This window comes from Ambystoma mexicanum, chromosome 1q, assembly GCF_040938575.1.
Source record: "Ambystoma mexicanum isolate Mex_15411 chromosome 1q, UKY_AmexF1_1, whole genome shotgun sequence".
Classification (NCBI taxonomy): Eukaryota; Metazoa; Chordata; class Amphibia; order Caudata; family Ambystomatidae; genus Ambystoma; species Ambystoma mexicanum.
The window spans coordinates 1153468729-1153487107 of NC_090922.1; the positions used below are offsets into that span (position 1 = coordinate 1153468729).

The 18379-nt window shown below is 43.2% G+C and overlaps 1 protein-coding gene across 1 annotated transcript in view; it reads right to left on the reverse strand.

The window, feature by feature from the left end:
• ACADM (acyl-CoA dehydrogenase medium chain) overlaps positions 1–18379 on the reverse strand; it is a 374724-nt gene that overhangs the window by 242205 nt on the left and 114140 nt on the right. The window contains exons 3-4 of the mRNA XM_069641894.1: positions 13444–13541; positions 13293–13362 (exon numbers count right to left, since the gene is read on the reverse strand). Of these exons, the coding sequence (XP_069497995.1) occupies positions 13293–13362; positions 13444–13541 (168 nt within the window). The remainder of the gene's footprint in view (positions 1–13292; positions 13363–13443; positions 13542–18379) is intronic.

Here is an 18379-nt window from a genome sequence, read left to right on the forward strand (position 1 = left end):
CTACCTCGATAGACTATGCACATTGTCTCTACCTAGAAATGCCCAAAGGTCTCACCAAAAAACTATGATGCATCCAAAATACTGCAGCAAGACTACTCCTGAAACTAAATGGAAGAAACCACATCCTACAGAACCTACGATGTCTACACTGGCCACTAGGGGTGTCACGGTATTAGTTTTATGACGGTACGATAACCTTCTTGCCAAATGACGGTATATCATGGTTATCGCGGTATAGCAGGTGGCGTTAACTAATCTTAACAAATATTTTCGAAAAGGTCATAAATTGTCAGATTTATCATCGCAAACAAAACCAAGCATGCAGGCCCAGAATTGGGCTTTTCAACCTACTTTCCACTGAAATGCCACCCCCTGCTTCCACCAAACAACACAAACACACGTGTGTAGAGGAGGAGGGGGGGGGGGGGGAGAGCACTGCTGCGACTGGCAAAGCAGACTGAATAGCTTTTCTTAAGTGGTCATTTAGATCTTTAGCTCCCCCACTGGCTACTGGTGAAGATGAACATGTTGCCATCTTGATAACTTGCATGCCACAGATCAATGGAGTCTGATGGTAGTATACACTTGTGCGCATACACGCACACGCACACACACACACTTTACATTACAGCCTTTAGTTTACTTGCAGGCCAAAAGGTGTTCAGTAATCACAGACCTGTTACCCTTTGGTATAGCAGCAGGGAATACCCACAGAGATGAGTGAATTTCACAGTGTGACTTATTATATGTAAATTCAATGATAGAACCAGGGAAATCCCCCATCGTCATATGTTTAGAAAACATTATCCCTTATAATTATATAAACCCCAAAGCCGCCAACCCAAAGTAAACCCTTTTCCTTCTTGGCACTGTATAACATATTGATTTTGTGTCGGGCACGTGCGGTTTATGGAATGGCATTAAAAACTGCTCCAACTGAAACTACTTGGCAGACTGCACATCCAAAAGTGCAAGACCAAGACTGCGCAGCACTTGCTTACTGCAGCCTTTCCAAAACAGATTGAAAAGCACACTTAACGGTATGAACGGTATAAAGGTATAAACAATATGATGGTTATTATTGTTCAATTAAGTGGTTCACAGTATCTACCGTTACATCCCTACTGGCCACCAGTGAAGAAATCATATCCACTTCATTGCCCATAAATCATTACACAGACAAGGAGCCCAATTTATCCAAGCAAAAAAATCACCCAATACCAACCTAGAAGAGACTTATGATCTAGCATGACCCCCAAATAGAAACAAGACACTACAGGAAAAAACAAAGCATAGGCAAACTATGGAACTCTACTCCGAAGGAAAGAAGGACAACGGAAGACCACCTACATTTCAGGCAACTACTAAAAACCTGGAAAGATAAACATAGTCCAACTACACAACCACCCTCCTGAGTGGACAGCCCTGCCCATACAATGGCTGCTGCTACAAAACGATGAGCTGAAACAAGGAATCAAGGGATGAATACAGAATGCAAAACATGACAGCTACACATACCCAGCGATCTCTCAATACCCACTAATCACTTCTCTCTTCCACTTTTCACACACCAAAACACGCAAACCGCACATCACTCTCTAACCAAGCTACAAACCAATAACCTCACAGTTTCCTGTAATGCAACCCTGGTAGCAAAGGTAAATGGCTCTCGAGGAAATTCTAAGTCTTCTTCTGCAGACTGGACATGTTCTGTATTCTCTGTAGGTAATTTTGAGGACTTTACGAAGAGCCTAATAAAGATTAACTAGGGTAGCGACCCTTTGAGAAGGGCTAAACCGGCATATCCATGTCTATAACGAGAAGTTGGTAGTGAAACAGCATGAAATCAGTCAGGCTCCTTGAGAAACAGGTAGAACTTCCCCCTGATTCAAGGAAATGCTTGATTAGGAAAACACTTCGGTCATATAAGAGCAGGCTAAAGTTTAGCTGTGCTAAGCGGTGCCAAGAAGACACAGAAGCAATGTTGGTCACCTTAAGAAACGAAAATGCCCACGTCTTCTGGCACCTCATGAATAATTTGGAGTCACTTCAATATGGCTCACAAATTACTGTAGTCTCTGAGGGAAATTGGGTTCTTCACTTTTGAACTCTGTATTCGAGACACGTAAGGAACATTGTTGTTTGTTTTTATTTATTTGTTATGCGCACCAGACACATAGGTAGACGGGCGCAACAGAATGAAGATATGAAGCTTACATTGTTACAGAATATACAACATGTATAATACTTTACAAAAATACAGAATATATAGAATGCGCAAATATATCCAGAGATGCGGTGGCCTACTTAGAAGCAGTAGAAGGCCATGGGTAAGGTGCAGAAATACAATTTACAGGGTAGTACACTGCGTATGCCACAGTGTTAATAGGTATATTCTAACGGGTGTGAGGTTAGGGGTCAGTAGCGATGATGTGTTTTATGACATTTTTTTGGAAATGGAGGTAAGGTTGGTCAGCTCTCAAGTCTTGTGGCAGGAGTTCTAGCATTTAGCAGCCTTTACAGGGAAGCTATTACCACCGATAGTGGTGAGCTTGTATTTGGGAATGGTTAGGCAGTTGGTGTTACCAGCTCTAGTAGGTCTATGAGAAGTTCTTCTCTGAAGTTTATCAGCGATGCAGCTGGGAGTGGTGTTATTAAGAGCTTTGAGAGTCAAAGATAACGTTTTTAACTGTATTTTGTTGGCGTCTAAAAGGGGAGATGTGGGTTCTTTTGTTTATACCTAGCGCTGCTCTTAAAGCATTGTTTTGTAGTGTTTGGAGCTTTAGGATAGTCATTTTATTAGCACCGCTGTATAGGGCATTGCAATAATCAATTGTAGAGAGTATTAAGGCTCTAGCTAGGATCAGGCAGCTGTCGTCCGACAGGAAGGGCTTGCCGGCTCTGAGTAGCTTACACGTGTAGGCTGTGGAGGAGGTCAGAGATTTGATATGTTTATCAAAGGACAATGTTGAATCCAAATAGAAGCCAAGGGTTTTTACCCCCTTGGAGACTTTGATGGAGTTTCCGTCAATATTGAATGAGTAAAATTCCTGGCCTAATTTTTTGATGTTGGCCTGAGAGACCAGAATTAGCAACTCGGTTTTATCGTTTAAGCATAAGCCATGAGTGGCCATCCAGGCTAGGATGATGAGATACATTTTGTTCACCAACCCAGAGTCCTTATTATGATCCCCAGAAAGCAGGAAGAGAATCTGGGTATCATCTGCGTAATTGGTATAGGTAATACCCAGATGGTCAAGATCGTCGAACAAGGGTTTGGTGAAGATATTGTATAGAGTTGGTGAAAAACAGGAACCTTGGGGAACACCGCACAGGATAGGTGTTGGGTCTGCAGCTGCTGAGGGAGAGAAGACTCATTGTTCTCTCGCTCAGGAAGGATTCGATCCATTTGATAGCTTCCGGGGAGAAATGGGCAGCAGAGTCAAGGTGTCAACAGATTACCCTGTGATTGACCAAATACAATGCAGCTGAGAGATCAAGTAGGAGCAGAGGTACTGACTTCCCTTTGTCTATCAGCTCATCTATTTGGGACTTTAAGTCAACTAAGGCTGTTTCCGTTCAAAGGGTGGAAGTCAGATTGTCTGTTATCCAGAGGTTTGTGTGATTCAAGGTGTTTTTGAATTTGGTTGTAAGCTACTTTATCCAATATTTTGAGTAAGAAAGGGACCGTGGTGATAGACCCTCTCATCCCCACCAACTACCGGCCTAACGTCTGTTTTTTGAGGAGGGGGAGCACCCAGGACTGTTTAAGGTTGGCTGGGATAGTGCCTGTGGAGAAGGAAGCATTATTCAATTTGGTAATTAATGGGGATAAGTCTCTGGCGGCATCTTTTATAAGTTGTGCTGGGCAGATATCACCTTTGCAGTTAGTGGGTTACAGTGACAGGATAATTTTTTTGTACCTCCAAGGTGGTCATTTTAGAGAAGGTGAAAGTATTATTGTGTGCCGGTAGTGAGGCATTGGGCATAGGGGTATTGGGAGAGCGCTGAAGGTTCAACGTCTTTTTTTTGTTGAATTTTATTTTGTAGAGTATCAATTTTATTAGCTAGCACATGTTGGATGTCTGTACACCAAGATTTAACATTGGCTTTACATTAACAGCTGGGGGTGAAAATGATAGGATGGATTCATCCTTCTTTAACTATGATATCATTAAGGAGATGATAAAAAGGATTAGTCCATCCTGTACGCCAGGCCCAAATGGCTTAGCCAATTTCTTGCTTAAAAATCAACCTGAGATATGGGTGGAAACTAGGTCTGTACTGTTTGAAAGCGTGGTGAATCTAGGCCACTTTCCCTCCTCTTGGTCCCTGGCATATTTAGTGCGGATTTATAAGAAGGGAGAAAGAACTTTCCCCTTAAATTATAGACCAATTGAAATACTCTATGCGGACAGCAACATTTTTGCATATATCCTGCTGTGCCATCTGGAACCATAGGCCCAGGAGGTCAGCCATCTTGAAAAGTGGCAAACAGTATTTTGCCAGAACTTGGGAACAACATTAAACGCCTTGATTATAAAAAGTCTGCAACATCTTGCGTGGGAGGAAAAGTATAATTCGATTTGTATCGCCTTCATTGACCCAACAGCAGCGTTTGACGCCATAGACCGTGACCATTTATGGTCTAAGCTCTCGCAGTGGCCGTTCCTCCTGGCCTCTGATGGCTAATTATGGGTTAGTACTCACTCAAATATTCAAGTATGTTTGACTCACCTTGGTATTCTTTCTCGTCAGATTCCTACGTTCCGTGGTAAGGCAGGGTTGCATATTGGCACCCTGCCTCTTTAACCTCTACTTATCGGACATAGGTGATCACTTAAAACCTGCCACTTTTATTACTCCCAAGCTCCATCACTCGAGACCTTTTTGGTTGTCCTATGCGGACGATTTTCTTGATTGTACTCCGGTAGGACTCCAAAGGTTGATTGATGCTTTTTCCATTTACATGAATAACCCCGCCCTCCAGATTAATCCCGGGAAGACTAAAATACTGCAATGCTCAAGGGCTAAGAAAGAGGTTAACTTCCGATGGCATGTTGGTTCAGAACCGATGAACAAAGGTGGAGTCACTGATCTATTTGGGATACTATTTACAATGGAAGCCTGGCCGGAAAAAGGCTTTAGAGTGGCTAAAGAATAGTGTATCCGCACTAGCAAATCAATTGACAAGGGTGGACTCCCATTACAGTAAATACACACTAAAACCTGTCTCTTAAGTACTATGAAGGAAAAATTGTCCATAAGATTCTTTATAGATTGTGAGGGAATGTTTGTCCAATCTTTGAAGAATTGCCAACTCTTGAGGCTTTGGTTTGGTGTAGGACTTTGTACATTCCAAACTCGGTACCCATACACACAATTTGATATGAATTAGGTATTACATTTTTGCGTGCGAGAGCTATATGGAAAATTAGGACTATGGTGAGAAAGATTTCATGGCCTATGCATGGCTCCTTGTTTAAGGACATGAGGGTAATTATGTTTATACAATGCCTTGCAAATTGCTGAACAAGGTAAATGAACTTTGTTGTACCTGTGTGCTAGCGATTGGAAGCTTTATGGGAGAGTTAAGGGATAACCCCTGTAGGGTCAAAAAGCACCTATTTGAAAATGACTAGCTACAAACAATAAAGAAAACGCATTCATATTCCTCTTTGAGCCATCTGCAGGGTCGCCACAAAACGTTAAGAACTTTGGCATCGTTTCTGGCGGTTAAGTCAGTCAAACAATGCTTTTTCGTGTTTCAGACGGAACCTGTAGCTGACCAAACAGATCAGGGTCCTATTTGGCTGTTTGGAAGCAACTCAGACTTGTCAGTTGTGTAATGACCAAGCAAATTGTGAAACCCTTAAACATTTTATAATAGCCCGTCCAGCTGTACTTAGAATCCCTTGAAAAGGCTCTTGAAGAACAGGTTTGGTCTGCATGTTTGTCTGGACACTACTTCTACAGTTACCGCAGTTACTTGAAATTAGAAGTGTGTTAGAATTATATTTCCATGAAAACTATGGGGCGTGAGACTGTTTTTAAATGATTTTTAGACTAATCAGAGTTTTCTTTTTCCTTCACTGGGGTTGATTTTTTTTCTCTCAAACTTTAGGATGTTTTAAGTATTGTATTTCTAATGAAGCCCAAGTATGAATTGTATTGAATATGAATGTTTGATTGTTAAAAAGGTACATGTTTTTAACCATTGAAACTTAAATCAACAACAAAAACTAACAAACAACGCAAACACTGGACATCGCCCTTCCGGACACAAGAGGCCCAGTGCACAAAATAAATCATTTAAAAAAAAAAACACCCAGAAAACTCACACGCATAGACGCCAGTTCTTCCTTTCTACACGCATCAACAGATGCGCACAACATCTAACCTACTCTTTCTTCTTCCTTAGCCAACCCACTTTTCCTTACAGAGCCATGCAAGTGCCTGGAGATTATAAAAATGGCAGCAGTGCACGCTATACATCAACAAAACAGAACTTTTAAAGTAAACCCTTTTGCTTTACTTCCCTTGCCCGTTTACTCATTCTTATGGGGAAACTGATCAGTACTAAGACACATTGTCCCTTTATGGGTTTCTTGCATTTTTTAAACTGAACACATCACCTTTCAATGGAGTGCGGTTAGGATACTTTGTCCTTTATAACCTTGTGTGGCTTTTTGGTTATCTTTTTAGTACAGCCAGGATGGGGTTGTGGCAGCGGATATTTTCCTACCGTTTTTAATTTTTTTTACTTGTGAACCGTTGCATTACTGAAATGATTTACGAAGCATAACTAGCACTCTAAGATGGGCATGCCACAAGAGGCTTGCCTGTGCTTTGGTCCTATTCCTGCCCTCTCAGGACCAAAATTTGCCTATGTGGAATGCCCTCTCCCAGGGAAAGCTGCTGCTTTTGCAGGCTAAGGGGTGGTCTGTGTGCAAGCTCGGATGTGGGGACAGGGAGTGTTCGGTCCAGTCCACATCAAGGTGCTTGAATGTCTGCTGCTGCGCAGATGTTGCGATTGAATAGCCACTGCCCGTTTCAATGGAACAGATCCTTATTGTTGGACCAGAGAGCCTTCAGTGAAGATCTTGGATAAAAGGAGGACTCCTGCAGCTATTCGACATAGAATAGTTGGAGCCAAGACGGTTCCACAAGAGTGTGGACATATGCTGGTTTTTCCATTATTGCCACCACCTAGTGTCAGGGTTGATTAACCCTTGCATCTCACTACTTATCTTTAATATTATAACACCCATTAAGAATTGAAGGTGTGCATCTAGTCTCTTGGTAAATAGATATGAGGAACCCGAGCGCGTCCTCCCATCTACTCCCCTTGGGTCTTCCTCTCAGGTGAGTGGGGAAGGGCCATCGCTTTTGGATCCCAACGATATGCGAGGGAGGATCATCTGGGTGGAGGGTCCTGGAGGGAGTGGAAGGAGAATGTCATCAGGCGAGACATGGTACTCCCGATTTCCATTCCATAATTAACTCCCTGCCGAGGGATCACGCAACTCAGTAGTGACAACCCCAGGTCTGCCTTCACTGTGCAGCAGCGCCTCTGCGATCAGATGCTATTTTGGATGGTTACAACAGGGAGATCTGGCCGTAGTGCGCTCTTCATCAGCGCGCGGCTTTCCAATTCGGCGAGACAGGGGCTTTGCATCACGTTCTAGGTGCAAAGAGGGGTTAAAGGTTAGGCTGAGGAGAATAGGTTTTACATTTGGCTGGCTTAAGGGGGCCCGTGGAGCGTTGTCTCACAGAGCTCACGGGGGAACAAGTCTCCATCGTACGCTGCTTGGTACGCCCCACCATCTTCAGCTTTTACTAGACCATGCCAGTTCCTGCATTTTCCGTCAGCTTTTACTAGATGATGCCTGTTCCTGCATTTTCCGTCGTCTTGCATCAACGGAAGTCGTGCAGGAACTGCTTCTTTGATTGTCCATTGAAGATTGATCCCTGGAGGTATCCTGAGGTTTCCTGCTCTGCAGAAGTTTACTTTACATTCTGTGGGTTTTCAGCTGGAACAAGATTCGAAATTAAGGGAAGCTGGGAGCCATTTAGTTCCTGCTTATAGCCTAGAAGAGCCTACCAGGAGTCACTTTTGGGCCCTCAGGCAAACTGATGCCAAACAAACACACCTATTTGAATGTAACCCTGTTTATTTGGGATAGACTATGAATAAACGTTATGGCACATTCATAAAACATTTGAAGTCATAAATAAGGGACAAAATAAGTTTGCATCACATGTGAAAGTTACATTTGTGGAACACTATGCGCTACCTCCCGGTTCTCCAGTGGTAGTTCCTGTTCACTGGTTAAGGCTGGATACTGAGATGAATCTAAGGTATTTGTCCCTTCTCTCCAAGGGCGAACTCCCTGTCACTGTGAGGCTAGGAAGGTGAGCCTGCTCTGCATAACCTTCCCTAGGGGTCGAGGCAAGTGGGACCTCACCGGGAGAGACTACCGCTTTGGGGACAAGGAATCCCGTTCCTGTGAGGAAATCACTAGGCCATCTACCATAGCCGCATACAAGGACTACCTGCTGAAACGAATAATGTGACATCCTTACCGTCGGCTGAAGCCAATGCAAAAAGAAATCCATTTGAAAAAAAGAAAAAGGAAGAGCTCTTTGAAACAGACATATTTAACGGGAACGAGTAGGAGTGGAGAAGAGCCTGGAGTGCACAGGAAGCCCCCCCAACATCATTACGCATTGTGGCGGTGGAGCAAAGGCAAGCCACGGTGCCTGTGACTTTCAACGAGGCAGTGAACACCAGTAGAAGACACCGGATGTCTGGCATGTGCAGATGCAAGAAAGGCATTGTGAGGAAGGAAAGAAGTAATCTAGTGGTGCCATAACCACAAGTACAGCGTGGTGGGCAGGACGTCTGAATAGCGACACTAAGATCAATGGTACAGAGCAGCCATCCGACGAGGATCCGGGAGTCCGACGAGCGAGAGGAACGAGTAAGCACACCCGACCGAGAGCCGAGCCCCACCACCATCCCCGGCATAGAGAGGTGTACTGGGGAAACGTGAGGCCGCCAAGGCATCATTGCAGATCCGAAGAAACTCACCCCAGTCTTAAGGTTAAGACAATAAGACAAAGACTGTACAATTGCAGTTGTAAAGAGGTAACTAATAAGCCAAAGAGGGAAGAGGGTTATTATACAAGGAGAGAAACACGTCCCAGTCCAAAGGACAAGAAAATAAGTCTTTGTAACTGGAATTGTAAACCAGTAACTATTAACCCGCTCAGGAAAGAGGGTTATTATATGAAGAAAGAAGCTGTTAAATGCGATCTTACCGAAGGAAAATTCAGTGAATTCTTTTTTATTATTTTTTTATTTGGGTGTCCCCCCTACCCAAGCCCCCTGATTTTCTATCCTTATAACGCAGTCCCAACCCCATCCGAACCATTTTAACCACATAGCCCACTAGCCTTTATATATTTAATATTTTCAGTATTCTGGCTTTCTGTGAAATTTAGCGCTCTTAATTATTTTCGGTAAATTGACTGGGTACCGAAAGAAACCTGCCCCAGTCCCAAGGATGAGATACCAAGAGAGAAACCAGTAAGAGGACAAGTGACGTTTAAGCAACCTAGATGGGGAACAAGCAGAGACTGCAAACAGGTTCCCTGGGAGGAATGGAAGAAACCAAATGACCTCAGGATTGCAGATTGGAACAAGTCTAACATAAGAATATGTAATGGGAAACAGAATATACAAATCTTGAATGAACAAGTTAAAAGGTGACATTGCAAGACAGACGTTATGACCGAAAAAGACTAAAAAAGGGTCAAGAAAAAACCCACCTCTGGAGAGCCTGAATGTAAAATGAGGAAAGAGCCTACAAGTGATGACAAGAGTCTGAGAAAGTACCTAAAAGGAAGTTATTGCATCTATAGAACCAGAGAAAATACAAAACCCAAGACTATTATAGAAGAAAAAGAATTGATCTCAAAGACTATCCAAGGAGATTATGTTGAGAAATCTCTACCACAGAGAAAAACTGTAAATAAAAAAGCTGAAGTTAAAGAAAAGAACAGGCGAAGAAGATGAGACATTCTCGTGGACTATTTAAGATAGTTAAATATAGTGGTAGGGTCAGAGTTAGTTTGGACCAAAGACTTTACTTTGGACTTCCTGGCAACTGACAAGCACCTTTAGTTTCCTTAGATAGGTGGGGTATTGCCTTTAGTGATCGAAAGTTAGGCCTTTTACCTTTAAGTTTAATAAAGTTATTGAATCAGGTCCTCAGTGTGTCCAACTCCTTCCGACCGCCACAACATCCAGGAGCTGGTTTTAGCTCCTGCTCATCCAATCTCAATTTTATCCCCCGTGTATGGTGCCTGGAACGGAGATTCACGCACAGTGAATGACCGAGAACTAAATCCTTCGGTCAAAAAAGACACTTCTGCACCTCTGCAACGGTCCTGGGACTCCCTCGACCGGACCAGGCACAGAAGATTGTGTTTCTGGAGAAATCTAAGTGAGGGGAAACAAGCTACCATGCATCTTTCATTTCCCACCTGTGATCCACAGGGTTACATGGGTATAAAGTCCTCCCCATATCTCGCTTTCCTTACTTAGTTTGGCTGTGATCTGGTCAAAGATCCTCTCCTAAAGCTATCCTAGAGTAGATTGAGAGAGAGCTACTTACCTGAACGTTTCTCATCCTTTTGGAACTTTGAGTAACAAACACTGGCATCGTCCAATCACATAGTAAACCTTCGACCTTTGTCCCAGCGGGGACACCTAGAGCCTTGACTGTTGATCCTTTGAAGGCGTCAGTGGACCACCTGGTGGACTGATCAGCTATTGCTTGGCCTACCTCGCCTTAGCTGTCGCTGTTCCGAACGAAACCTTGGAACATGGAGGATCTTGTGCTACAAGTCACCTGCTCATGCATTTACAAACTTCCAGTATGAACAGAGGTCCTTTGTTTGCAAACCGAAGGCTGCCCGATTGTGGCGACTCCCGCTGAATCTTGATTTGTGCCCCGATGTCACCTGTCCCGTGGAAGTCTGCATCTCTTCATGCCAAGAGTCCAATTTTCAGAATCGTATGACTGGAGCCTGATCTGCGTACCATCCGGACTCAACCCAGACACCGAAACAGAACTCTGCACCTGCAGTCCCTGGACCTCCCTTGACTGGACACATCACAGAAGTAACTGGGCCCAGCACATCTAGGAACCCAAGTGGTGGTCCCTGGAAGAATCAAAGTAAAGTGGGTAAGTTATGCTACATATTCCTGCCCCCCACCCTCAAAAGGGATACATTTGACCCCCCTCCCCATCTCTCCTTTGGCCAAGATCAGCGATGGTTCCCCCACGGGCCTTCCCTAGCATGGTGCGACTGGGAGAGAGAAACTTACCTGAACTTTGCCTGATGTCTGGAACGCATTACCATAACCACTGCCTGTGCACAATCCAAGAGTGTCCCTACCCGAATAGTATAACTTGTGGAACTGGTGACATTTGGGCAATAGGCCCCATTGCATCTCAGGGATGGATTTACTAAGGATTAGCAATCTAAATCTACGATTGCTCAAAGTGTTTTAATATAATTCTTCTACTGGATTACTTACCTGTGTTTACTGGTTTGGAATCTGTTTAACCCTTCACTTGCTTTACCATACAGTTAAAGTATTGCTCACAACTATGCTAACTGTTGCTTAACCGTCTCAAAGGTAAAGTGTAGGAGTTCTATACAGAACCCCCAATAGTGGATGTATATGTGTACGTATTAGTTTAGTAATACTTACCGGAGGTTCTCATATGTTTAGAGTGCATCCAAAAGGTCTAATAATTGATATGCTTATACTTCTCAAACTGCAACTATTGGATTGCGCTATGTGCATCTCATTGTATCCCCAGACCACTCACCCTACCACCAAGCCCCCCCCTTCCCACCTGCACGCCCCTTCAACGAGTTTGTCCTGTGTGGCCAGCTGTCCAGAATCCAGGCCATATGTACACGGAACCACAAACTAGCTAGACCCAATAACACAACGCCTGAAAGGACCTCACCTGTGATCCCCTGGGCTTCCGCAATTGGAACCAAAGGCACAAATCAAGGCGGCACAGTGATTTCAGGAACTACTATGGTGGTCCCTGAGTGAATCTGTGTACAGAGGGTGAGGTGAGTAAACACACCTGTGTTGACCCTTGTCTTCTTACAGTTCTATGGTGGTAAAGTCCTAAACCACTCTCTCACTTGCCTACCCTTGAATGGTAGTGTTTTGGCCTGTGTCCTCCCTCTGGTCTTTTTCAAGGTGGTTGGATTGGGAGCGGGTCTTTTCAAGACATTCCTGTTTTATCTGAACTTTGAAACAATTGCAGCTACCTGTTGGCTCAAGCCAACACTTGTTCAATCTTCCTAAAGAGACTCCGAACCTACAGAAGACTTATTGGGACCAGCGGCTCTAAGGGCTCTAGGCCACCCCTGGTCTAGCTAAGGAAAGACTTCTTAAAGGATAGAACTTTAATTGGTAGGCTTTGTATGGCGTTTGCTAACTATGACTTACTTACCTGGTTCCTAAGCAGTGCAAGGAGGGTGCGCGCCTTATGGTTGCAAAGCTTGACGTAATTGGCAAATGCCTTCAATTTTTCGATTTTGTGCTGAAACCATAATTTCTTTAAAGTTTCACTGAATTTCAAAAAAATGTTATTAGAGTAACTTAACCATAACATCGCTTCAACAAAGTTTCAGATTTATACATGTATATAACCGTGCTACATTTAGGGAAAGTATACAAGTTTAAACATGGGCCGATAGCTCAGGGGCAATGAGTTTGTCTTGGAAGCAAGACAATGCAAAGCAACACAGTTGAATCCCAGTCCTGCCCTTACAGACTGGCCTATGGTATTAAGCGCGTTACAAAAGATTAATTAACACAGTACTGTCAAGTAACCCATAACCAAGCAAGGTAAATGCACTATGATTGGAGCAATTATGCCTCTAAAATCATTGCTTGCCGAAGATCAAATGGTACTATAGCAAAGTCTCTATTAAGTCCTTATTTACATAAACTCTTTAGGAAAGTCTGTATTGTAGTATCAAGCTATTCAAATCATGTGGGCTGACCTCAATAAAGCCTCTGTGAGGAGGGTAAGCGGTTAGAGAAAAATACAAGCTAAATAACCAGTTAGTGAGCAGCAAGTGAAGGGGACAAAGGGAAGACAGGTGCAAGAGAACACGACAAAGTCACGCATTTAATTCTACATTGGAGATCTACTCCTCGTTCACCACAGTAAACACATAATTACCGCAGCTTTCTGGTATGTGAGTGTTCATCAGACCAAGTTCCCAGGCCCTTTTTATAAGAGGAACAGGATACTAAAAGAGAAAAATAGCATAGCTGTCATTTTGTAATACCTAAATTATTACATTCAACAGACAGTCCTAAAATCAGCTTACCTCTCCAGTTTTATCATATTGGGGCGCCAGTGGAACAATTTCCTCTCTTGCAAATTTCCGAGCAGTCGCTTGAAACTCCTTCTGCTGGTCTGTTAACTCTAAACACAGCAGAAAACATTATCTTAACACAGTTCAACCTTTACAATAAAACATTGCATTTTTCATAATTCCAAATAAATTCACATAACTTATATCACATAAAACCAATACAAATTCCTTAAGAAAAAAGAAGTCCCTATTTAATAATAAAGCAAATAAAAATATACAATGAAAAAAGCATTTAGCGACATACCTATACCTGCAACGAACTCAGAGTCAAAACTGGCACTTTCTCTCAACCACCGTAGAAGTTCCTTAAAGATGATTGGGGCAAGAAGGGCAATAGGTCTACAGCTCTCTGCCAACGTCTGACCTTCTTGGAAATTGGTACAACAAACTTGCGCCAGAACTCTGGAATGTACCTCCTCTCAATCACCTACTGGAATAGAATCAGCACTACATCTGCCCAGCTCTCGGGATATAGTATGAACATAAGGTTTGCTAGGTCATCTGGCTCTCAATTGCTACACCTAGTTATAAGATAAAGAATATCTTCTTTGTCAATCTGTAATGCCCAAGCCACATCTTGATTGCATTCTAAAACAGATGGACAAGACCGAGGTAGAGAAAACAATTTTTTAGAATGGCCCAAACCTCATCCACAATATTAGTCATTTGGAGAGGCCGTTCCTGCATAATTTTTTTAAGATACGCCAAATTTGTGCAGTATGTTTATTAGACAGAGCGGCTTCACATCTAGAGCCATTATACTTTGGTGGCCCCTCAACCAGTTCTTAAATTCTTTTTTCTGTTTCTTAATTTCCCACTGAACCCTCTAAACAAGATTTAGACAGGTGCCTTAAATATGCTCTTAAGATGCGCTTCGTACCTTGCATCATCCCATCAAACATGGGTTTGTGTTTGAAAATCAGCCTATTGTTCATAGAACTGGTGTGCAAACACATGCTGAAAGCAGGAACATAGTTGTCAATACAGGTTCCTTCACTCAGACCACTGTGTAGATCAACCCCCAAATGGGAGCTCAAGTGTCCCAGATCCCGTTCTGACCATCTCAATCAATTCCTTCCCCCATTAACTTCAACCCCTGGGGTACATGGTTCTCCCTACTGCATCGTCAGCTGAATCACCCAATACGCGCAAATAATTTGGTTGCCACTAGCTTCCGTTGCGATGACTCTGCAGGCCTAAATCAAGGGACAAATAGTAGCTGTAACAAATATGTAATCCAACGTGGCTAATTGCGTTTCCCTATGCCAAGTAGGCTGCGGCAGCGGATTAGGGGAGGTAGTGGACAGCTCCCCTAATGTTGCCATTAACCATAATGAACCCTTGCTCCTCCATTAGGGTAAGTCATAAGGCACCCCTTTGATAAGGATAAGATGTACCCACTGCTTTAATTGTATCCAGATCCACTGAAGAAAAACACCTGTAATTTAGATATCCCGCAATAATGATGGCCGAAATAGCAGGGTCCAAAAAGCAGGCATCTAAAAGATCTGCGACCGCATCCAGAAAATCGTCATTGGAGAGAGCTGCCGGATACCAATAAGCATTAATCAATGCAAATGTACGCCATTTTTTAAATGAGCAGATGTTCAAACACTTTTAGTGGGCAATAGGGATGTGTTCGGGGCTCTCCAGTTCAACAGCTGCATACCCCGGTCGTTCCTCATGGGCGTTAACATGGCCACAAATGCGCAACCCTTAGGACCCTTTAAAGCTAAAGAATCAATAGAGTACCCCTCCAAAACTAGAGCATAAGTGAGTCGGGCCTCCTGTAGCATAAAGACATCTAAAATGGCCCAGTACCTTTTTCAACCCCTGCAGGAGACGCTTAAACCCTCTGGTGTTCAACATTCCCATTGCCAATTTAACGAGGCCCACCCTCTGCTCTAGCAAACACAATATGGGCTTGGGGACCAATGCTCCAGGGAGTTTAGACAATCTAGGGAAGGGACCTTTTCTGTAATATTTACAGGGACTACTGTGAAGGCAATGCTTCATCAGAATAGCACTACATTGATTGTGCTCTGGTTTACATAAAACCTTTCATGATTTACACAACACAAGCATTTCAGGTCCACTTGACAAATTTACCCCCACTTTAGGATATAAAATAGTACATTATAATACATATAGACTCGGTAATATATGCCTACTTCTTACATAAAATATTTAAAAAATAAAATTCCAATTCTGCTAGTCCCCAGTCGGTAGGCCTTGAAATGTACCCCGGTCATTATAAACATGCCATGAACATTTAGATTTACATACCTTGCCTAGAATTCTTCTGTAATAACCAGTTTGGCGTGATCATGAGCCTCTCATCTCCACCTCTTTTGAGGCTGTGAAAATAGACCCTCGATCATCAATCACTCATGTCAACGTTCACCGTAGGCTGTGTGTCAGTGCTAAAAAACAGGCCTGCCTAGGTTTCTGTGCTTATCAACATGATTAAACATACAGCCAGGAATTGTAAGGTTCTTGGACTAAAGAGATACCACTCTGATGCAGTACTCTGAATTATACACTTGACACAGGAGTTATTATGTTAATGCATTTAATATAACCCCCTATATTCTGAGGGCTCTTATTTTTATTAAACATACTACACGCCATCAGTCTAAATGCACTCAGCAAGCCCCCACCATTCACTCACGTTTAGAGCAGAATGTGCTTCAAATGAAACGGCTCCTTCTGGGGTTGACGAGTTCTGATTAGCATGCCCCGGCTGTCTTTCCAGGTGCTGCTTAGTGCTCCTCTGTGCGGCACTCCACCTCAGCCATGCAGGCCTTAATGCCCTGGCAAGTCTGATGTTCCTCCTTTCCCTTTTTTGCTTGGGCATTATATGTATGAAGGAACATTGTTTACCTGCCCGTGTGCGTTTGTCATATTCGCTATCTGGAGCAGTAAAGCCTAGGGCTGAGTGTACCACAATTCACTTGAGTTTAGCCTATGGAAAACTACATTAGGAGTGTTTTCGCACCTCTCAGTGAATGCCTTCACTGCACTTTAGGGCATCCGTCGAGCTCTGCATCATATATCCGTTGTATAGAGATCTCCCTCACTTGTTACTTAGCAGTTTGTATTGCACACCCTAGGCCGTAACTGGGCGGATGTGCATGATGTGTCGGTTCGCAAATCCTTATCAGATAGAACACTTCCCCTTGTACAGTCCATGGGCTGATCTCAGATAACACCTAATGGTGTGAAATCAACGCTCACACCTACTGGTGTGCAGTTAAAACAGGCAGCCGTCATTAGAATATTCATCCAGCAAGTGTGCACACTAGCCTTCTGTGTAAACGAGTGCTGTATGTTTGACAAGCATTCTTCAGCTATCAATGGCTGCAGGCCGCATGAGATATGAAAAGCTGTCTCAAATTAGGCTTGTTTTCATGTAAGTGGTGCGTGTGCCGACATTTTAATTTTTACCCATGAGGTTAACTTTTTATTTGCTCCATTTTATCGATAAGTTAACCCAAACGCTCCTCAAATGTTATGTAGTATGTTACCTTTGAGCACATCCAAGTCTGAACCCCATATCCATTCCTCCTATCTATTCAGTCATATTTCTGTACGTCCCCATCGAGTTTCAATCCCATATAGGCCCATGGGGATACATTTTTTATTTAATCTGCTATAAATGGGAGTGATGAAAATTACCCATTTCGCTTATCAAGATTCCTCAAAGCTGCAATAACCGATTAGCACATGGAGTGTTAATCTCCAGTCAGCCAATCAGGATCTTCAGGGTGCAGTCAATAACTACAGATAAGGACTGCTCTAGGATTTCAAAAGCAGACTGGGAACAATGCATTTTTACTGCAAGATTGCTTTCAACAAGACACTTACTCTCTGAAGGACCTTTTTACACTGAAAGATTCTATTTAACACTCCAAAGAGCACGCTAAATATCTTTTTTTTTTCTTAACAATTTACGTACAACACCCAAGGCATGCTCGTTTTAAAACTAATTCGATTTAACCAAATTTGCAACCCAATTTGCTTAACTTATTAAGTCAGTCTTAATATTTAAATGTTTGGATTTCAAGCACCACAGGCAGGAGGTTTTAATGGAGGACAGCCACGATTTGGGTGGATATGGAGCACAGGGGCATGTGAAAGAGTAGCACATGTTGCACAGGTTTGTAGAGGTATGGGAGGAAAGCAACAGAAATGGCAGCAATTTGGCCCAACAGGAGGCGTCCGCACATCCATTGCCATTTAGCGCTAGACAGTAAGATAATGCCCAAGAATATACACAGTATCAACCAACTCAGACACAGGCACAGCAGATACAGCAACCACAGCAGGCAGTGCAGCCGCAGATGAAGACAGCACACATACAACCACAAGTATGGTTTAAGTTACTTACCTGTAGCTATTGTTCTCCAGCCTGGGTCTGGCATGGATGCACATGCTCATTAACATTCCGAGTTGTTAGGCTGGGAATCCTCTTAAAAAAAAAAAAAAAAGAAAGTTTAACTTTCACTGCATTTCTCCTCTAAACCAATCACGGTCCTCTGGGTCACACTGCCCCATCTAATGGCAGTCCTCTCCCCAAGCCCCCCCTCTGGCAGCCATCTTCAGATTTGGTAAGCACGTAAAGTGGCAGTATGACCAAGAAGAGCCACAGAGGGGACGCAGGGAGGGTTCGCATGTGAATCCATGCGAGATGCATGCTGGAGAACAATAGTAAGAAACTTAAACCTGGCATGGATTCACATACTCACAAATAACAAATACATAGCAGTACAACATTACACAACCACGAGAGCTGGCAAGGCTCAACAGAAGCAATTAATCCTCATCTCCGGAACAATCTCATCTCAAGCAAACAGGTAGCACTGCTTGGCAGACTCTGGTCTCCTCC